Source organism: Moschus berezovskii, chromosome 27 (assembly GCF_049115385.1).
Source record: "Moschus berezovskii isolate FMDL1 chromosome 27, NW_MosBer_1.0, whole genome shotgun sequence".
In the NCBI taxonomy this organism is placed as follows: domain Eukaryota; kingdom Metazoa; phylum Chordata; class Mammalia; order Artiodactyla; family Moschidae; genus Moschus; species Moschus berezovskii.
The window spans coordinates 8,337,776-8,360,227 of NC_142486.1; the positions used below are offsets into that span (position 1 = coordinate 8,337,776).

The 22,452-nt window shown below is 49.7% G+C and overlaps 1 protein-coding gene and 1 non-coding gene across 3 annotated transcripts in view; one reads left to right on the forward strand and one right to left on the reverse strand.

Annotated features, from left to right (window-relative positions):
* Positions 1 to 22,452, forward strand: part of HIP1 (huntingtin interacting protein 1) — a 132,345-nt gene that overhangs the window by 65,824 nt on the left and 44,069 nt on the right. For both annotated transcript variants that reach the window (XM_055410070.2, XM_055410071.2), the window contains exon 2: positions 17,733 to 17,796. In XM_055410070.2, the coding sequence (XP_055266045.2) occupies positions 17,733 to 17,796 (64 nt within the window). The remainder of the gene's footprint in view (positions 1 to 17,732; positions 17,797 to 22,452) is intronic.
* On the reverse strand, positions 20,837 to 20,940 carry LOC129545848 (U6 spliceosomal RNA). The gene has a single exon (XR_008683777.2). It is a non-coding gene; the product is annotated as a U6 spliceosomal RNA (small nuclear RNA).

Here is a 22,452-nt window from a genome sequence, read left to right on the forward strand (position 1 = left end):
TTATTATTGCTTTTTAAATATTTATTTATTTGGCTATGCCAGCTGTTGCGGCATGTGGGATCTAGTTCCCGGACCAGGGATCGAACCCGGGCCCCCTGCATTAGGAGTCCTAACCACTGGACCACCAGGGAAATCCTCAGGAGCTGTGCTGTAGAACGAGAGGTCTGGCCATGTCATGACCATCAGGAGCTGGTAGCCCAGAAACCAGCAGGGCATTAGGCCTGGGTGCTTGGTGGGGGTTCACCCTGCTGGGGCCCTTTGGGCGTCTCCCTCTACACCCTGCACTTCTGAACCATGTGGCTTTTCCCCAGAGGAAGGGCTGTCCTTCACCCCTTGAGAAACAAGAAGTGAATGTTTCTGGCTGCTCCGTTTTCCTAGCAAGTCACATCACAGCCCCAGAGCTGATGACAAAATCCGCCTCCGGAATTAGCAACCACCCCTCTCTCCACTTTAGAAGACCGTTTAGCAAATCCACCCCAGCTCATTGTTACTGCTTGGGTCCAGGGCTGGAAATATCCATCAGGGTTTCCGCCTGCCAGCTGGACAGTCCAAGGCTTCCCGAGGGTAACTGGATCCTGCCTGCTCATGTCCACTGCCTTCTCTTTGGCTCCGACCTGAGTTCAGTGATGCCTGTGCTTTGGTTGTATGTTAACAGGGACGTTCCTGGAAGCTTGGACTTGATGTTGACCCGTGTGTTCTCTCGGTGGAAATGAGTCAGAGGATCTCTCCCCAGGCCTGGAGCCATGTAGCTAGGATGGATGGGCCTATGATGGTACTCCAGATGTTTCGTCCTTGTATTTCCTCTGCTTCCCCCAGTCCCATCCCCATCTCCTCCCCCCGAAACAGACACATCCACTGCCAGCTTCCTGGAACCTATCTTCCCAAAGCAGGTCAATCCCCCCTCCCCTCTTTCTTGCAAGGCCTCCGTGAAGAAGGATCTCCAGACTGACCAAGTATATCTGCATATTGATTCCGTTAGGGTCTATCTATGCTGATGACTATCAAACTGATGTATCTAGCAAGAACTCATCAGTAAAGAATGTGCTTGCCAAGCAGGAGATGAGGGTTGGATCCTTGGGTTGGGAAGATCCCTTGCAGGAGGCAATGGCAACCCACTCCAGTACTCTTGCCTGGGAAATCCCGTGGACAGAGGGAACCTGGTGGGTTACAGTCCATGGGGTCGAAAAGAGTCAGACGTGACTGAGTGACTTAAGGGTGAGTGAGAAGCTTTCTCAGATTCCAAGCTTGCACATCCCCTAGCTCATTTACAGCTCCTTCTGGATATCCAACGAGCATCCTTTGTCTAACATGTCCAAAAAGAAGCACCTATCTGCCCTGCCCAAACCTGTCTTCCCGTGATTCTCTTACTCTTGTTAAAGGCAACTCGGGCCCTCTCATTACTCTGGCAAACAATTATGGTGCCCTCCTTGACTTCTTCGACTTCCCTGGTGGCTCAGCCGGTAAAGAATCCACCTGCAAGGTAGGAGACCTGAGTTCAATCCCTGGGTCTGGAAGATCCCCTGGAGAAGGGCATAGCAATTCATTCTAGTATTCTTGCCTGGAGAATCCCATGGACAGAGGAGCCTGGCGGGCTACAGTCCACGGGGTTGAAAAGAGTTGGACACAATTGAGCGACTAACACTTTCACTTTCCTTGACTCCTTCCTTCCTCACACCCCACGTCCAAACATCAGCACATCCTGTCGCCTCTGCTTTCAAAACGTATCCAAGTCCCACCGCATCTCAGCTCCTCTACTGCCTTCAGCCGGGTCTGAGCTCCTGTCATCTCCGACATGAACTAACGCAGCAGCAGCTTGATCATTGTCCCTGCTTCCAGGCTGGTCCCTGAAGCCTCTTCTTAGCACAGTGGCCAGAGGGATCTTGTAAAGAAGTGAGTCAGATCATGTCACCCTTTTGCTCTGAACTTCCCAGTGGTTCCTGTCTTGCCCAAAACAAAGGCTGGTCCTTAACAATAGCCCCTAGCCATTTGGCACTTCCCACCTCTGACCTTTCAGCGCCAGCTACACTTGACCTCTTGTACTTTATTCAGTCATGTCCGACTCTTTATGACCCCGTGGGCTGCAGCACGCCAGACTTCCCTGTCCTATGCTTGACCTCTAGCTATTTCTTATACCTGCCAGGTGGGCTGTGCCTGGAACTATTCCCTGAGGTGTCTGCCGGGCTTGCTTCCTCATCATTTTCAAGTGCATGCCTGTGTCACCTTCTCAGACAGCCTCCCCTGATGACCTTGTATAAGATGTATATTCTTTCTAATACCAGCCTGGAATGCCCCAGCCCTATTGTTAGCCTTGTCTTTCTTCTGTAGATCACTATCTCATGTACTCTGTATGTTTTTTATTTACTCCCTCTCTCCCACTATTATATAAGAGCCACAGGATCAGAGACATCATTTTTTTTGTTCACAGCTGCATCCCTAGTTTAGTTTAGTTCAGTTTCTCAGTTGTGTCCGACTCTTTGCTACCCCATGGACTGCAGCACGCCCAGCTTCCCTGTCCATCACCAACTCCCAGAGCTTGCTCAAACTCATGTCCATCAAGTCGGTATTGCCATTCAACCACCTTGTCCTCTGTCACCCCCTTCTCCTCCTGCCTTCAATCTTTCCCAGCATCAGGGTCTTTTCCAATAAGTCAGTTCTTTGCATCAGGTGGCCAAAGTATTGGAGCTTCAGCATCAGTCCTTCCAATGAATATTCAGGACTGATTTCCTTTAGGATGGACTGGTTGGATCTCCTTGCAGTCCAAGGAGCTCTCAAGAGTCTTTTCTAACACCACAGTTCAAAAGCATCAATTCTTTGGCGCTCAGCTTTCTTTATGGTCCAACTCTCACATCCATATGTGACTACTGGAAAAACCATAGCTTTGACTAGACAGGCCTCTGTTGGCAAAGTAATGTCTCTGCTTTTTAATATGCCGCTTAGGTTGATCATAGCTTTTCCTCCAAGGAGCAAGTGTCTTTCCATTTCATGACTGCGGTCACCATCCCTAGAGTATCGCCCAGTAGGTGATAGGCTTCAGGAAATATGTGTTGAATGATTGAGTATGAAAAGAATCCAGGGACTTCTCTGGCAGCCCAGTGATTAAGAATTTGCCTTGCAATGCAGGGGAGGCAGGTTTGATCACCTGATCGGGGAACTCAAACCCCAGACGTCTCAGGGCAACTAAGCCCACACGCTGCAACTACTGGGCCTGCACACTCCAGAGCCCGGTGCCACAACTCGCGAGTCCATGCCCCACAGTGAGGATCCGGAGTGCCCAAACTAAGACCCGACATGGCCAAATAAATAAATAAATATTCTTTTTTAAAAAAAGAAAATTCAGAGCAGTTGTTCCTTGAGTTTAGGGAAGATGAGAGGAGATTCTGGGGCCCTTTAAGAATTAGTGAACCATAATAACACAGTAGATGCAGGTGATGGAGAGCAGGGCTGGGTATCTTTTGGAAGAAGACAGGTGACCATCTCTATTGGGCCAGTTCTGTAGTTAGCCAGACTACATGGCAGGAGAACTCTTTTCTGAGGTTTATGTAACAGGGGTTTTGTATAAATCACACTTCTGTAAAAGGAATCCTATTTTAAATGTACTAGCAGAGAGATTTCTATTTAAAGGCATCTGATGTCAAATTCTTCTGTAAAATGAATAATCTCGTAATTTGTCCTTCGCGTCAATTCACATTTTCTGGAAAAGAAAGATTATATTTACTTTATGTCAATGTATGCGTGTCTGAGCTGAGGGAATCTCTTCTTTTTCCATTTTTCCATTGTCTTTACTATTTCCTTTTCCTTTGTTCTCATTCTTCCCCCTCTTCGTTCCCGATTTTCCCTTGGCTGAGTTTTTTCTTCTCCCTTAGGCTCTGACATAGAATGTTCTTCTGTAACACGGCTGGGCTTAGAGTATGATGAACGGTGGCCCCTTCTCAGACCAGAAGAATCCAGTCGTGGGTGGAGCAAAGGAACCTCTTAGGTGCATACTGGGATCCAGGGGTCGGCTGTTGGGTGATACTCAGGTACAGCCAGGTTGGAAAGCCACTGACCAAACAAAAAAAAAACCACATCGTGTGCTATTTGTCCTTCTCACATGCATGCTTATTTACTATCTGGTGGTCCAGTGGCTAAAACTCCCCACATTCCCAATTCAAGGGGCCTTGCTTCAATCCCTGGTCAAGGAACTAGATCCCTGATCAGGGAACTAGATCTCACACACTGCATCTACAGTTCCCAAGTGCTGTAACTAAGACCCGGTGGGCTTCCCTGATGGCTCAGCAGGTAAAGAATCTGCCTGCAATGCAAGAAACACAGGAGACACAGGTTCAGTCCCTGGGTTGGGAAGATCCCCTGGAGGAGGAAATGGCAACCCACTCCAGTATTCTTGCCCGAAAAAATCCCATGGACAGAAGAGCCTGGCAGGGTATAGGCCAAAGGATAGGAAAGAATCAGACAGGACTGAGCGACTGAGCACGTAAGCATGCAGCCAAATAAATTTTTATTTATTTATTTTTTTAAAGAAAGAATGAGGCTGGACAGGCATCCCCTCTGGGGCTTTGCAGAAGATCCCTTCTATGAATTTGGCCGTAGACTGTGAGCAGAGGCTGGCCGATTTGTCTGGGGCCTGGAGTTCAGGGCTCAGGAATGTCCCTTCTTGGTCCCCTGTCACTATCTCAGATGAGAGCAAGCTCCCGGGGCCTCTGCTTGACAGAGTGTAGTCCAGGTGCTCTCAGTAGTATCTGCGCGCAGTGACCTTGGACGCCACAGGCCCGACACTCAGTCTATTTCCCCTCAACCTGGAGCGAGTTCCTCTCGAGAAAGAGTGAACGTGACGTGAAAGTGTTCGTCGCTCAGTCGTGTCCCACTCTTTGTGACCCCATGGACTGTAGCCCGCTAGGCTCCTCTGTCCATGGGATTCTCCAGGCAGGAACACTGGAGTGGGTTGCATAGGACAACTGTGTATTATGGAGGTTTGGCGGAAGGTGTGCTGACAGCTGAGACCAGGACCTATTTCCATGACAAGAGTGCTAGTTGATTTGTTTAGAGGTTGTCTGACCTCGGGGAGGGTCTTCTTCAGGTAGCCCCTCTAGGTTTTCTGAAAGACTTTCTCCTTTTTTGTTCTCATGGGACCAAAAGATCATAACGGATGTGCTGAGGTCAGAGCAGGAGTTTAGTAAACAAGCTGGCTCTGGCTAAGAATTCCGTTGTAACCATCAGGGTTGTACAGTGTAGAGCCTGTGCCTGGCTGGTGTGGCTGGGTCTCTCTGAGCCCACTTGTTTATTTATAAAGTGTGCCCAGGGACGTCCCTGATGGTCCAGTGGTTAAGAATCTACCTTGCAATGCAGGGGATGAGGGTTCGATCCCTGTTTGGGGAACTGAGATCCCATATGCCATGGAGCGACTAAGCCCATGGGCCACATGATGCAGCCAAGACCCAAAGTGCCTCCACTAAGACCAGACACGGCCAAATAAATGAATACGGATTTATTTATCTCAAAATAAATAAATAAAGTGTGCCCCGCTCCCTTGCCAGGGTTTCTCGGCATCATGCAAAGAAAGCTCTCTACAGACTGAAGGGCTAGACAATAAAGGAGAAACGCTGTTGCCATGATTATCCAGGCACACCCGGTCTTCACACATTTGAATGAGCCTAACAGGTGAATCGGAGAAGGCAATGGCAAGCCACTCCAGGACTCTTGCCTAGAAAACCCCATGGATGGAGGAGCCTGGTAGGCTGCAGTCCGTGGGGTCGCTAAGGGTCGGACACGACTGAAGTGACTTAGCAGCAGCAGCAGCAACAGGTGAATTGGGAAGATTTAACATGACCGGATTCACTACTGGAGTCAAGTACTGTATCTTGGCGCAGCCGCCCCCTTGTGTAAAATGGGGCTCTAATTATAAGTTGTCTTTTGGGAAAATTGGGTCACAGTCATGTGGAGACCACCATCTGAAGTGAGAAATAAAGCTGAAGGAGGAGGCGTGAGGGGGTGTTGCTGCAGCCTCATCAAAGAGTTTTGATTTCACGAGATCAGTGACCCCATGATTTCTCAGCTGGGAGGACTCAGGAGTTATTCTTGCTGCTATATTTGTGTCTGGGATAGAGGAGAGTAGAGGGAGAAGGCTTTAGAGTAATATGGAGGTGAGTTTGCTTTGAAAGTTGCTCTGTCGTGTCCAACTCTTTGCGACCCCATGGACTATACAGTCCATGAAATTCTCCGGGTCTGCATACCCGGAGAATACCCACTTCTCCTGGAGTGGGGAGCCGTTCCCTTCTCCGGGGGATTTTGCTGTAGAAATAGAACAAAAAAGCAGAGGTTTGGGGGATGGGGGAAGTGGCAGGCTCTGGCACTAGCGGGGTGTCCCGAGTGCCCCCTGACTCATTCATTAGACACAGAGACACTCTTAGTGGGGTCTGGGAGAGGCACGGAGCCAGGGGAGGGTGATCCTGTGCTCTGCCGCCATCCACACCCCCTCACCCCCCACATTCCCCGATGCCCCACCCCTGTGTCTTGGGAAAGTCAGAGCAAAGTCACTCCTGTGCTGCTGAAAGAGAAAAGGCAAAACAAACCTCCAGGTTAGAAATCTGGGTGGAGGAGAGTGCATGGTGAGGGGAGGAGAGGAAGTTGAGCAATGCGGGTGGTTTGGGGAAAGACACAGCTCAGGGTTTCCACTTGTGCAGACCAGCTGTCCCTCTGGAAGCCATGGCCATTGCGAAAGGCCACTCGAGCCCGGCTCGGCCCCTCCTGAATGACCGGGATGCGTCGGACGGGCCGGCCCAAGGCATCACTTCCTGGCCCCAAGAGGGACTCGCGTGAGTCCTCAGTGCAACCCCTGTGAACGTGGCGGCGTGGCAGTTCAGGTCACTCAGAAAGCAGAACGAGTCTTCCTCTGTGACCAGAGAAACAGAACTGGGTTGAGGGCAGGGCGTGCCTTTCCGAAGCCATGGTGGCCTGCAGGTGGGGGAGAGGGAAGATGAGCCAGCATCGCCTTTTCCCCTGAGACGCAGTGTCTCGGGATCTAACCCTCATGCCCTCCATCCCGGGACCTTCTGAAGGCCCTCGTGGGTACCCCGCGGTTGTCATAGATGCCCTCCCCTGGGAGGGGAGGCAGCTGGTGTGCGGAGTGGCTGAGCCCCACGGGAGACACTGGGCTGCTCTCGTTGGTGGGAGACAGGGGTTTGCATTTGGCTGGGGGACAAAGCGTGGGGAGGATGCTGATCTTTGCCTGAGCATGTGCAGATGGCCTGGTTGAAGGGGACTCTTCCGTAGTCCTGATGAATGAGGGTGGGAAGGCAGAGCTTGTTGGCTCCCTCCCCTCATCAGGAGGATGCATTGGGGTCCCCCTTCAGTCACCCCTGTGCTGGATGGTCTGACTCAGAGCCTGTCGGAAATTTCCAGGGATCTTTAGGGATACAGCTAGGGGTGTGGTGCGTCTTTCCCATCACGGTAGCCCCTATTCTTTCTCATCCTTATTTACAAGATGTTATGCGAGACTGTATGAAGATCCTCGAGAATGGAAAGTCAGACGCACACTACATCTGCTTGGTTTTCCTGAGATGCTGGCCTAATGTCTTAAAGGGGAAAGGAAGTCAGTCTCACAGGACTTGCTTCCAAGAATGGAAGTGGGCTCCGGGTGATGGGTGCTGCCTTTTCTTTGAGGAATCTCTTGTGAATCACGTGTGGAATTTTGCCTTCTTCTCATCCGGTCAGTCACCTTTATCCTCACCCATGTCTGGTCTTTGGGCACCAGTCCATTTCCCCAAGATCTCGCCATGATGCCCAGAGTATTTGTGTATCACCTTTGTTGTTGTTTAGTTTCTCAGACGTGTCAGACTCTTTTGCGACCCCATGGACTGTATAGCCCGTCAGGCTGCTCTGTCCATGGGATTCTCCAGGCAAGAATACTGGGGTGGGTTGCCATTTCCTCCTCCATGGGATCTTCCCAACCCTTGCTGTCTTAATGCCTTGTGTGTTGGTCGGAAGCTTGAGCTCACACAGCACTGGGGAGACTCCTGACTCGCCTTGGGTTTGCTCTCTCGACACACTCTGACTTTTTCAGTTCAAGGATCATTCTGGACAGAAAAGACAGGAGCAAAAAATAGGCGTTTGTCATCAGTGCCGCATCATTGCTGAAAGCAGCACACCCATTCCCTGCTTGTTCTTTGACTTTTCATGTGATAAGGTAGCCCTTTCGGGGGGCTCCAAACGTTTTCTGGAATTCCCGTCTCATTTTGGCTTTAGCTTTCTGGTCTTGCTTGCACACGCAGGCATAGGTAACCCGTGTACCCACGCTGCTTTCTTTTCTCTTGTGAAATTGCAGAGTCAGGACAAGGAAGGAAAGAATAGGAAGAGGAACAGGAAGAGGATGGTCTTTATCTCCCTAGAAACAGTTAACTCTTTAGTGACAAGATCCACTTTCACCCGCATCTCCAGTGGCCCCAGTATGGTATCCTGCACACAGGCAGCTGGTCCAGGTACATGTATCATCCCCATCACCTGGGAAAAACCCACCTGGCTTTATATAGCACAGTCTTACAGCCTAGACGGCAGCCCTGCCCTCCTTATAGTAGATATTCGGTCAAAATCACAGTCCTTCTGTATTTCCTTCCTTAAAAAAAGAAAAAAAGTTTGTTTTACACATAACATTAAAATTCCCCGTCTCAACCAATGTCAAGTGTAGTAGTTCTGTAGCATTTCATACATTTATGTTGTATGACCATCACAGCTATCTAATTCAGCACATGATTTTCATCACTCCAGAAGGAAATAGTGGACCTGTTCTGTCGCTCCCCTGTTCCTCCTCCTACCTGAATCTGGCAGTTAGCAATCTGCTTTCTGTTCCTGTGGATTTGCCTAGTCTGGATCTTTCATGTAAGTGTACAACATGTGACGTTTTGTGTCTGGCATCTTCGCGTCACATATTTGAGGTTCATCTCTGTTGTGGCATACATCAGTTCCTCTTTTTGTGTGTTTTTATCATGGTAAAAATGTATATACCGGGACTTCCCTGGCGGTCCAGTGGCTAAGACTCTGAGCTCCCAATGCAGGGGGCCCAGGTTTGATCCCTGGTCAGGGAGCTAGATCCCACGGGCCAAAACTAAGCATGCCGAGACTAAAGATGCCACATACCACAACGAAGATCGAAGATCCCACTAAGACCCAGCACAGCCAAATAGATAAATAAGTATGTATATTTTCAAATGTCCATATCATAAATTTTACTATTTTAACCTCTTGTAAGTGTCCAGTGTGGTGGCATTGAGTACTTTCATATTTTTGCATGACCATCACCACCAGCCACCTCCAGAACGTCTTCGTCTTCCGGAACTGGAACTCTGTCCCCATCCAACCTTAACTGTCCATGTCCCCCCTCCTCGCAGCCCCTGGCCAACCTGTTCTATTTCTCTCTGAACGTGACTCCGCTAGATTTCTCATAGAAGTGGAATCCAGCAGTGTCTGTCCTTTTGTGACTGGCTTATCTTACTCAGCCTAATGTCCCCGAGGCTCATCCATGTTGTAGCAGGTGTCAGGATTTCCTTCCTTTCAGAGCTGCATAATATTCTGTTATGCAGATACACCTCGTTCTGTACTCCTCTGTGGAGGGACACTCGTGTGGCTTCCCCAGTGTTTTCCACCTTGAACGCTTGTTTCTTCAGCTATTCTGGGTGTTTCACAGCCCTGGCCACCCTGCTGCCAACACTGGTTTGTACGTCTCACCAGTTACAGAGCTGAGGGATTTTGTGAATCCTTTCTTCCCTGCATCTCGGGATCGGGCACTTGGAAAAATTCTGGAAACTTTTGCAGGATGGCAGACTGGGGTACAGGAGGTAGATAAGGGACCAGGCCAAGTCACAGGCATTAACAGGACCTCCTGCCTAATCTGTTTACCCCAAGCTTCCAAACCTGATGTGGTGAGGGTCGCAGTGCGTGGGCCACCCCCGACCCGGTGCTGGGCATCCCCGAGGCCCTTAGTGGTGGCCACCTGTGGCTTTGCTGAGCAAATGCTTCCCACCCACTGCGTGCCCTTGTCATTCCTTCTGTCTCCTTTCTGTCCCACTTCCTGCTTTTCCCTTCTGCCCTGCCTGGTCTCCGGTTTTCCTATACTTGGCCCAGGCGGTGGGCCCTCTCGTCCCTGGCTTTGGGGACCTGCCACCCCGCCTGCCAACCCCACCCCTACCCCCCCACCGGGCACATCCTCGGTGCCTGCCCCTGCCATGGAACCTTTGCGAGCCAGCCCAGCCTTGGCAGACCGAGCGCTCGGCCCTGCCAGCAGCTGTGTGCGTGACCCGACCGTGGCCAGCTGCCCCCGCAGCCCCGGCCCAGGCCTGGCTCCCCACAGAAGCCGGCCTGAAGAGTTCCCGTTGGCGGCCACTGTCCTGAGGGCGCAGAGGACGGTGGGGGGGGCGGGGTGGGTAGGCTGGGGGAAAGCGGCCCTTCCTGCCGTGCCTTCTGATAATCGGCTCTCCGGAACCAGCCTGGGACACAGGGGCCAGCTGGGTCAGGAAGTGGCGTACAATGCCGCTCTTTCAGGGGAGATGCTGCTCAATCTTAGGGCCTGTGTGACTCCAGGGGAATCTGGAGAACAGCCTGTTCTTGGAGGATGTTCTCTAACCTGGGCCGGAGGTGAGCAATGAAGCCCCAGACTTCCCACCCTCTGCCTGGGGTTTGGCACCCCCAGGCATCGCCCAGCCCCAAACCCGATTATTTCCTTCAGAGGAGAGAGGGGAAAGAGAGCAGATTTCCTTAGAAGACCATGAATCACATTCCTGATGCTTTTTAGAAGCAGGCTCACCAGGAAGCAGTCATTAAGTCCTTAATGATTTGATGATTAGTAAGGCTCTGTCCTGCCTTAGCAGCTGCGGGCCCACGAGGGCAGAAGCCAGGGTCCTCCCCCTTGGGATTTTAATCTCGGTGCGGGAGGTAAGACGATATGCTTGTTGTCAAATGCATGAAGAAAAATGGGAATTCAAAAAGAAAAAAGGAATGAACTATAAAGGATTGGCCATCGATGCTTTGTGGTGATCTAAATGGGAAGGAAGTCTAAAAAAGAGTGGAATGTATGTGTGCGTGTGGCTGATTCACTTTGCTGTACAAGAAACTAAGACAATATTGTGAAGCAAGTATACTCCAATAAAAATTAATTTAAAAAAATTATTGGCCAAAGTGGCCTGGCAAATCTAAAGGAGAGATGCAAATTGCCAATATTCATTGGATCATAGAGAAAGCAAGGGAATTCCAGAAAAACATCTACTTCTGCTTCATTGACCATGCTAAAGTCTTTGACTGTGTGGATCACAAAAAACTGAAAAATTCTTAAAAGAAATGGGAATATCAGACCACCATACCTGCCTCCTGAGAAACCTGTCTGTGGGTCAAGAAGCAACAGAACTTTACATGGAACAACTGACTGGTTCACAATTGGGAAAGTATGACAAGGCTGTATATTGTCACCGTGTTGATTTAACTTACATGCAGTGTGTGTACTTGCATGGTAAGTCACTTCAGTCATGTTCAACTCTTTGTGATGCTGTGGACTGTAGCCCGCCAGGCTCTTCTGTCCATGGGATTCTCCAGGCAAGAATAATACTGGAGTGGGTTGCCATGCCTTCCTCCAGGGGATCTTCCTGACCCAGGGATCGAACCTGTGTCTCCTGCTGCTGGTGGATTGCAGGTGGATTCTTTACCGCTAAGCCACCAGGGAAGCCCGTATGCAGAGTACATGTGTGAAATGCCGAGTTGGATGAATCACGAGCTGGAATCAAGATTGCTGGGAGATATGCAAATGATACCACTCTAATAGCAGAAAGTGAGGAGGAACTAAATAGCTTCTTGATGAGGGTGAAAGAGGAGAATGAAAAAACTGGCTTAAAACTCAACATTCAAAAAACTAAGATCATGGCATGTGATCCCATCACTTCATGGCAAACAGAAGGGGGGAAATGGAATCAATGACAGATTTTCTTTTCTTGGGCTCCAAAGTCACTGTGGACAATGACTGCAGCCATGAAAATAAAAGATGCTTGCTTCTTGGAAGAAAAGCTATGACAAGCCTCGACAGGATACTAAAAAGCAGAGTCATCACTTTGCCAACAAAGTGGCAAAGCTTTGTATGGTTAAAGCTATGGTGTTTCCAGTAGTCATGTATGGATGTGAGAGTTGGACCCCAAAGAAGTGCCGAAGAATTGATGCTTTTGGATTGTGGTATGGAGAAGACTCTTCAGAGTCCCTTGGACTGCAAGGAGATCAAAACTGAAGCTGAAGCTCCAATAAAGGGCCACCTGACGTGAAGAGCCGACTCACTGGAAAAGACCCTGATCCCGGGAAAGATTGAAGGCAGGAGGAGAAGGGGCAGAGAATGAGATGGTTGGATGGCATCACCAACTCAATGGACTTGAATGTGAGCACACTCCAGGAGCGAACTCCATTGAAGGACTGAAGGACAGGGAATCCTGGTACACGGCAGTGCAGTGGGTCTCAAAGAGCTGGACACGACTTAGGGACTGAACCACAAAGAGAGGTTTCCATGCCTTTGCCTCTATACTTCTTTTTTAAACTTGTTTTTTGCTGTGCTGGATCTTCGCTGCTGTGTGCAAGCTTTCTCTAGTTGCAGCGAGTGGGGCTTCTCTTGTTTCAGAACACAGGCTCTAGGCATGTGGGCTCGGTAATTGTGGCTCATGGGCTTAGTTGCTCTGCCACATGTGGAATCTCCCCAGACCAGGGATCAAACCCTTGCCTCCTGCACTGGCAGGCAGATTCGTAGCTGCTGGACCACCAGGGAAGTTCTACTTGCATACTTCTAATAATAGGAAATTCTCTCTTTTATGAGACAGCTTTAAACTTATCCAGAAACCGCTTCACAGTACTTCTACCCGTTGGTCTAGTTTTGATCCCTGGAGTTATTCCCCCTTCCACATATCCGCCTTTCAGAATATTGATATTCCTCTAAAGTTTCTTCAGGCCCCATGTGCATCCCAGTCTAGATCACTCTCTTCTAGAAATGGTCTAGTTTGTCAGTTTCCTTGATAATGTACAAAGTCTAACAGTGAATAGATAGTGTTTTACATTTGAATTTATCTTCATAGAGAGGTAGAACCATCCCCTCCCTCATTTTGAACACTGTGCTCCTTTTAATACATCCGGAACTCAGACTTGCATTTTGATCAGCCACACCACAATGTTGCTTTTATTAAGTTAGCAGCCAAATAAAACACCTAAATCATTTTCACAAGTGCTGATCTGAGTCATATCTCCCCTGTGCCCTCTTTCGACCTAAATATAGGGAACTTCCTTTATACCTGCTGGATTGCATCTTGTGAAGTTTCACCCATTTCTCCAGTCTGTGGACCTTGTCTGTGATGTGGAGGGGGTAGCTGGTATGGGGTTTGTTATCCAGAGTCTGAGCTGTGGAGCCCCACTTCCAAGTCTGAGTTCTAGCTCTCCACTGGCTGGTGGAGGGGTCTTAGCGATTTACTTGTTCTTCCCCCACCCCGACCCAAATATTTATTTTCCTGCGCCGAGTCTTAATTGCAAATCTAGGTCCCTGAAAGTGAAAGTCTCTCAGTCATGTCTGACTCTTTGTGACCCCATGGGCTATAGAGTCCATGGAATTCTCCAGGTCAGAATACTGGAGTGGGTAACCTTTCCTTTCTCCAGGAGATCTTCCCAACCCAGGGATTGAACCCAGGTCTCCTGCCTTGCAGGCAGATTCTTTACCAGCTGAGCCACCAGGGAAGCCTGTGACCAGGGATCAAACCCAGTTCCATCAGTTTGATCAGGGATCAAACCCTAGTTCCCTGACCAGGGGTCAAACCGGGACCCCCTGCATTGGGAGTATGGAGTCTCAGCTAAGCCAGGTCTTCCCTGGTGGCTCAGACAGTAAAGAATCCGCCTGCAATGCAAGAGACCTGGGTTCAATCCCTGGGTTGGGAAGATCCCCTGGAGAAGGGAATGGCTACCCACTGCAGTATTCTTACCTGGAGAATTCCATGGATGGAGGAATAGGGTCGAAAAGAATCAGACACTACTAAGTGACGAACACTTTCACTACCGGGAAGTCCTTATTTGGCCTTTCTAAGCCTTGATTTCCTCATCTGTAAAATGGAGATGATTAATACTAATACCTCCTCACAGGATGTAGAGTATAAGACTTTAATGAGATAATTCATACACAGTACTTACTAGCACAGGGCCTGGTAGTGATCACTCATTAATAGCCTTTACCTGGATGATTATAACCACTGCTACTTCTGGCTCACGTCCTTGTTCTTTTAAAAATGGCTGTTTCTTGCCGCCCCCTCCCGAGGCCTCTCGTCCTTGCTTACAGTGACCCCTCGGTCTGAGACGCCTGCCTTTGTTCTGTCACCAGCCCCACTCAAATCCTCTGCAGCATCTTCAGTTCTCCCCTCTGTTGTAACTGGGAGCTCCTAGAGGCCAGTCCTATTGTATTTGTTCCATAGCCCACCTTACGTCCAGTTCTTTCCATTTTCAAGTCCACCCTTTAGGTTGAGGGCTTCATTTCTTCACTTCTCTGCTATTCATCGCTGCTTCCAGGACTTCCCTGGTGGTCCCGTGGTTAACACTCCAAGCTGTCAATGCAGTGGGCGTGGGTTCGATCCCTGGTCAGGGAACTAAGATCCCACATGGCCAAAAATATATATATGTAGCTGCTTCCTTCAACTCTTCCTCCAGCTGCTTCCATCCTTTCCTGCCCAGCATGAAGCCCATTGACCACCCCCACCCCCACTGAGTGCCACCTCCCCTTCTGCTTTTATCCCCACTTCTGCCCTTGCACACGTGTGGCCCTATGGCCCAACTGGTCCTCTTGTTCCAAGCTCTTCCGGAGCTGGGCTCCAGGATCTGGCCACTTGAAAAGTATGACCTTGGGCAAGTGGGTAACTTAGCCTTTCTGGGCAACAGTCATAGATGCCCCTACAAGTTCGTAGGCGGCATCAGTGAGAGAAGTCAGTGAGTGGCAGGGGAACACCTGGGAGACAGACAGGTAACCCCCTTCTTCCTTTGTTACAGTTTCCCTGAGCAGCATCCCAGTTTCACAGGACAGAACATTTTCAGTTTTCTCACACACACAGGCTAAAGTTACAGAATCATGATATATTTTTTTATGTGGCTTAAGGGAATTTAAAGGTTGTTTTGGGTTTGTTTCTTTGTTTTGTAAGCGAGGCTCATACTGACCACAAATTTGGGCAACTGGTCTTTGATCCGTTGGTATAAACAGATATTTGTGGACTAAATCTGAACCCCACCCCTCACAGCCCTCTCTCGAGACACTGACTCGGTTTCTAGCATTTCCAGCCAATAAAGGATTTCTCTTTTTCCGTCACAGCCTGTGCAGCTGGCTGTCTCTACCGACCCTCTAGGACCTGACCACACCCAGGTCACACCGTCCTGGATTTGAGTCTTTGACTGTCATCTTACATTTATTAGGTCCCTTATAATTCCTTGACTTCCCTGGTGGCTCAGACGGTAAAGCATCTTGCTTACAATGCGGGAGACCTGTGTTCGATCCCTGGGTTGGGAAGATAACCTGGAGAAGGAAATGGCAACCCACTCCAGTACTCTTGCCTGGAAAAATCCCATGGACGGAGGAGCCTGGTAGTCTACAGTCCATGGGGTCGCAAAGAGTCGGACACGGCTGAGTGACTTCACTTTCTTTATAATTCCTTATGAATACAGGCAACCTTTAACCTCTCAGCAAATGTGGTCACTTTGCCCTGAGGTCTGTCTGCAGCCAGGATCCCATCATTGTGTCAGAGCCAGGACAGAAACTTAGTTGAAAGTGTGTAACTCGCCTGAGGAAGTCTGAAGAAAAGGGAACGGCCTGGGACAGGCCTGGAAGCAGAAGGCAAGAAATAGTTTCAAGGAAGGGCTTGTGATGAGAGAGCTGGAAGCACTGGGCCTCCAGAGGACACAAGTGCTGCCTCAACGGGAGATTTGGGGCAATACAATTTTTAAGCCCTAATGTTGCCAAAGATGGTGATAAACACCTGAGATTTTCTTCGTATTTTATTTATTTATTTATTTGGCTGTGAAGTGAAGTGAAATTTGCTCAGTCGTATCCAACTCTTTGTGACCCCATGGGACTATCCAGTCCGTGGGATTCTCCAGACAGGAACACTGGAGTGGGTTGCCATTTCCTTCTCCAGGGGATCTTCCTGACCCCATCAAACCGGCCTCTCCTGCATTGGCAGGTGGATTCTTTACCACTGAGCCTCCAGAGAAGCCCCAGGACAGCAGAGGCGCAGGCCAAATCCAGATACCCCCTGGTTTTGTAAATAAAGTTCTGTTGGAATGCAGTCACAGTCATTCATTTCTGTATCTCTGAGGCTGCTTTTTCACTCCAGTGGCAGAGTTAACAGTTGTGATGGAGACCATGTGACTTGCAAAGGCTGAAATAACTGCCTCTTCACAGGAAATGTTTGTGACCCCTCATCCTGAAGAAAGCATGTTTGGCTACAAGTTCATAATAGTTGGTGCTGGGGACTGATTATATGAGGACTTATTAGATGGACCATTACATTTGTGTGTGCTTGGACTTTTCCAGAATGGAAAGTTTAAAAAATGAAAAACGTGGAGCCAGTAATCTCACCCCTTATACTCTATTCCTTGGGAATGAAAGCATCAATTAATAAGGATATGTGTATAAGAATGTTTACTAAAAGAGTTTAGTGGAAATAAGTTGCCTCCCAGTACCAGTTGCTATAAATCACATCCACCCACACTGTGGAATATTCTCTTATCTTTTTAAAGAATGAGCCAGAGTTTTACCAGTTTACTTGGAAAACATTTCATGGGATATTTTCAAGTGATATTTTCAAGCACGATGTAAAAAAGTCTGTGCATGACAGTCCCAGTTTCATAGGACAGTGACAAGAGTTAACCCTTCAGAATGTGGGAGTGTGTGTGTGCGCGCACGCAGGGGTGTGTGTAGGGTGTATGTATAGGGTACATAACAGGTTGTTAACATGAGTTGGAATAGAATGACATTTGTGGAAGGGAGCAAAACAGAAAAAGGCTGTTACTTCAAAAACCAGGCTACCTGATACTGTCCTGTGTGTGTGTGTAGAAATTATATTTATATGTGCAATGTGCTTTGTTAACTTCAAAAGAGAATTACGATTTTGAAAACAGCCGGAAAGGAGTGAATATTTGTCATGCCTTATAAATAAAAGGGAGTTTGGTTGGAAGTTGGAAAGTGCCCAAAAGCAGGGAGACAAGAAAGGAGTGACCACTGTCGACCCGAGCCAGCTAGGGGAGGCTCCATGGAAGGTTCCAGTTGGGGGGGGTGCGCGTCCGGATGGTCTTTGAGTCACAGCCCCTCCCTGATCTCAGCGCCTCTTCCTCCTGCTCCCGGAGAAATAATGTTTCCCCGGGGGATGAAAGACATCCCTTTGTGCAGGCTTTAATTGCCATGTTGTTGTGCCAAGTGAATGAGTGGCAGGCGGGCGCAGCAGCTGGGCACAGCCAATGCCAGGCAGCAAAGCCCGCTGCCTTAGGACAGCCCGGGCCAGCTGGCCTGGGAGCGCTGCCCGCCTCTGCCCCCCACGGTGGGGGGTGGGGGCCGGGCCTGCATGGGGACAGGGGGACAAGGGGGTCTGCGGGGAGAGAGGAGTCATTGGAGGGAGGGGAAGGGGCGGGGCGTCTGGGAGGGTCTCAGCCACTGTCAGAAGCTTATTCATCTCATCCTCCTTTCCCCTCCCCCCCCACCTCTTGTTTTTCAGACTGTCAGCATCAACAAGGCCATTAATACACAGGTAGTAGCCGTCAAGGAAAAACATGCCAGAAATATCCTTTTGGAGGTTGTTCTGAAGACTGACCCCAAGGGGCATCAACTTGTGGGGACGGAGGTCAGGGCGAGGCATCCTTGCTCAGCTGCAGGAACGGGCATTCCCCTGCTGGTCAGGCCCCCACAGGGTCTGAACAGTGTGGGTTGGCAGCAGCTGGCTTCAGAGCCCACAGCCCGTCGGGGTGAAAGGGACCACAGCGGCCATCCAGCCTGGTCCCGCTCCTCTCCTGTGACTTAGTTTTGCAGAACTGCCAAGACCTTTGAAGTTACTCTCCTTTGAGATGTTTCCTCAGGGCACCGGAGGTCTTTTCCCTTGTATCATCAAAAGACGCTGGCCCTGCACTTTGCCACCCTGACCACGCCCTTGGGGACCTGATCAAATGCCTTTCTCTGAGCATGAAAGCAGAACAGCGATCTGGGCAGCAGCTGTTGGCCTTAAGCCAACACAGGGGCTCTACCATGGAAATATGACCCTCTTGAGTGAGCTGGTTCAGCCCAAACCAGAGGGAAGAATATGGGAAGGTCAGGGAGAACTAGGGCAGTGGTTCCTTTTTGGCACAGGCACTGGTTTCATGGAAGACAGTTTTTCCACAGATGGGGCAGGAGGTGGTTTCAGGATGGTTCAAGCACATTACGTTTAGTATGCCCTTTATTTCTGTTATTATTAAATCAGCTCCACCTCTGATCATCAGGCAATAGATCCCTGAGGTTGGGGACCCCAGGGTTAGGAAACTGATGATTTGAGGCTTTTCACCAAGTCCCCCTGCCACCAACGCAGAGTTGGCAGAAGCCTCAGCTTCCCCAATGGCTCAGTGGGTAAAGAATCCGCGTGCAAGGCAGGAGCCGCAGGTCCTATCCTTGGGTCCGGAAGATCCCTTGGAGGAGGAAGTGGCAACCCACTCCAGTATTCTTGCCTGAAAAATCCCGTGGACAGAGATGCCTGGCGGGCTACAGTTGGAAAGGTCACAAAGAGTTGGACACGACTGAGCATGCACGATAGGACGACTAGGCAGCCACCGTCCCAGGTCTGTGGCTTTGGAGAGAAGTACAGGCAGCACTCTGGCCAGTGGATCCCTCTGGAACTGCTCTTGAAGTCAAATCCAGGTGCTAGAGGGCTATTCCCCAAAGGCCGGAGGAGAGGCTGCCAGTGGGGAAGCCTTTGTGTTTGCTGGGTCGGAGCACAGGGCAGGGGGAGGCTGGGTTTCTGTCTGGGCTGGGAAGCTTCTTGTCAGGGTTCAGCAAGGTGCTGCCCCACAGCTAGTCAGGTTGGCATAACCTGTCTTGAAGCCATCCCACCCCAGCCCCTCTGTGCAGGAGACCCACCAGGTTAGAAGGCCAAGGAAGCACAGTACTGTCAGGGCGATGCCCAGCAGAGGTCAGGCCCTCGGGAAATGTCACTGACAGCGTGTACTGCTCTTCAGTGACGGGAAAGCAGCTGTCTTTAATGGAAGATGCTTTGGTTAGAATTAGGGCTTTTGCTGCAAGATGGGGCTATTGAACCCCTACCGGGTACCCCAGAAACCTGGCCCACGGTGAGCCTCTCCAGACCTTGCCCTTGTACTCCCTTGTCGCTTTACTGAGTCAAGAAAACCCAACCAAGAAAAGCCTTCATTATTAGTGTCTTCCCAGATGGCTCAGCGGGTAGAGAATCTGCCTGCAATGCAGAAGACGCAGTAGACAAGGGTTTGATCCCAGGGTTGGGAAGATCCCGTAGAAAAGGAAATAGCAACCCACTCCACTATTCTTGCCTGAGACATCCCATGGACAGAGGAGCCTGGTGGGCTACAGTCCATGGGGTTGCAAAGAGTTGGACACAACTGAGTGACTAATGCGTGAATCAGATTAGTGTCCCACTTGATTGTCTCAGAGAGTTACCCAGTCCTGACCCTTCCCTGTGAAGAATACCAATCGGTCAGTCTGGTGCGAGATATGAAGTAAGAGAGAGACAGCTGTCATGGCCCAGTGTGCCCCGCTGAATGGAGTGTGAGCACAGAAAGGGCCAGGGCGCACCTTGCCAGGGAGGTGCCCTGGGGAGATGGAAGGAACCTGGAGGCAGATTCCGGAATCCCATCGCTGGAGCGCTCTGACTTGCTCTGGGGATTTTGAATGGGCCCAGTGAGGCCTCTGCAACCCTTAACTCCCTTGTCTGTCAAATGAGAGTGTTGGCCAAAGAAGCTTCCAGAAGCTAACATTCCAGCTCTGCCTTTCTGGGAGTCTCTCTGCCTCCCAGTTGCTAAGGAGTGAATAAACGTTGAAAAGATCCCCTCCACACAGTTAGCGTTTTAAAGCCTAAACATCTCACAGAACATTTACTCTTTATAGGTACTTTTTTTTTTAATTGGTGTATAGGCTGCCGTCTATGGTGTCGCGCAGAGTCGGACACGACTGAAGCGATGCAGCAGCAGCAGCATAGCTCCTTTATATAGTTATGTTTGTCACTGCTGTACAGCAAAGTGAATCAGCTGTTCAGTTCAGTTGCTCAGTCGTGTCTGACTCTTTGCAACCCCATGGGTGACAGCATGCTAGGCTTCTCTGTCCATCAGCTTCTGCCGGGGCTTACTCAAACTCGTGCCCGTCGAGTTGGTGATGCCATCTGATCATCTCCTCCTCTGTCTTCCCCTTCTCCCGCCTTCAGTCTTTTCCAGCACCAGGATCTTTTCCAATGAGTCAGTTTTTCGCATCAGGTGGCCACAGAATCAACTGTATGTATACGTATAGCTTTAGCTTTTTTGAACTTCCTGCCCACTTAAGTCACCACAGAACTTTGAGTGGAGTTACCTGTGCCGTGCAATAGGCTCTCATTAGTCATCTGACACATAGCAGTGTGTATATGTCAACCCCAATCTCCCAATTCATTCCACTCCCTCATCCCCCCTGTCCTGAGTTCACACGTCCATTCTCTGGGTCTGTGTCTTATTTCTGCTTGGCATATAAGCTCCTCTGTGTCGCTTTTCTAGATTCCATATACAAGCGATTTTATACAGTATTTGTTCTTTTCGTGACTTATTTCACTCTGTATGACAGTCTCTAGGTCCACCCAAACATATGGAAGCCAAACGAATTGGCCTGTCATCCTCGTGCAGGGGCCGTGCTAATCTTCTCTGAATCGTTGCGATTTTCGTGTGTGTGCTGCCATAGTGCACACTCTTTATCAATACATTTATAGAGCATCATCTCCCCTCAGTACCAGCTAAATAAGCATTGGGAAGCCTGGCTTAATTCAGAATTGCTTTTCAGACAACTGTTTATCCCGAATGCCTGACAGGTGAACAGGTCGGCATCCCCAACTGTGGTGTCCACTCCTGGAGGGCTGGGGAGTGGGTCTTATTTTTCTTTATATCCCCGAGTGCCCGACATGAATTGGATGCATTAAGATGCTTTTAAAATTAAAAAAAGGCAGAGGGATCTGCTGGCCTCTTTCCACGCCGGTGTGCCCAGCCACCTCCATGTCTGCCCTGGCTCCTGTTTTTTTTGGCAGATTGCTCTTGGGTAAAGGGCTTCCCTGATGGCTGAGATGGTAAAGAATCCTCCTGCAATGCAGGAGACCTGGGTTGGATCCGTGGGTTGGAAAGATCCCCTGGAGGAGGGAATGGCTACCCACTCCAGTATTCTTGCCTGGAGAATCCCCATGGACAAAGGAACCTGGGGAGCTACAGTCCATGGGGTCGCAAAGAATCGGACATGACTGAGCAACTAAGCACAGCAAAGGAGCCACAGTCTGCCTTGAGAAGCCATCTCAAGAGAGGGTAGGGGACTGTCTGTCTCTCCTCTTGGCTTCCTTCTAGTCCAAGGGGGCTGTGCTTGAGGAGAAACTGTAAGTTATTTCAGAAATCACTCTTTGAGAACAAAGGCTGGGGACTTACCTGGTGATCTAGTGGCTAACACTCCATGCTTCCAATGCAAGAGACTCGGGTTCAAGCCCTGGTCAGGGAACTAGATCGCACAAGCCACACCTGAGACCCAACACAACCAAATAAGCAAATTAAAAATTTTTTTTTAATTTTAGTTATTGATGTATGTATTTTTGGCCATGCTGGGTCTCTGCTGCTGCTTGGGCTTTTCTCCAGTTGTGGCAAGCGGGGGCCGCTCTTCATTGAAGTGCACGGGCTTCTCATTGCAGTGGCTTCTCTTCTTGGGGAGCACGGGCTCTAGGCGCGTGGGCTCACCAGGTGGAGCTCCCTGGCTCTCGAGCTCTAGCTTAATAGTTGTGGCGCCCGGGCTTAGCTGCTTTGCAGCTTGTGGGATCTTCCCGGATCAGGGATCGAACCCGTGTCTCATGCATTGACAAGCGGGTTCTTTACCACTGAGCCACTAGGGAAGCCAAAAAAAAAATTGTTTTAAGGGTGATTTCAGCTTCCAGACCCAAAATTGTGTGTTCAAGGTGACCCCCTCTCAAAATACAAATATCAGTCCCAGGAGGGAATTTTACTGCACCTTCCAGCTCAGAAGCAAAGTAGCATGTCTTTTGGGTAAGTCCCATAGTTTCTAACCTGAGGCAAGTCTTTCCTAAACGGTGCAGTGCCTCTTACTTGAGCTTGAACGTGCTGTGCTGTGCCAAGGCGTCTCAGTCGTGTCTGACTCTGTGCTACCCTATGGGCTCTAGCCCACCAGGCTCCTCTGTTCGTGGAATGCTCCAGGCAGTACTGGAGTGGGTT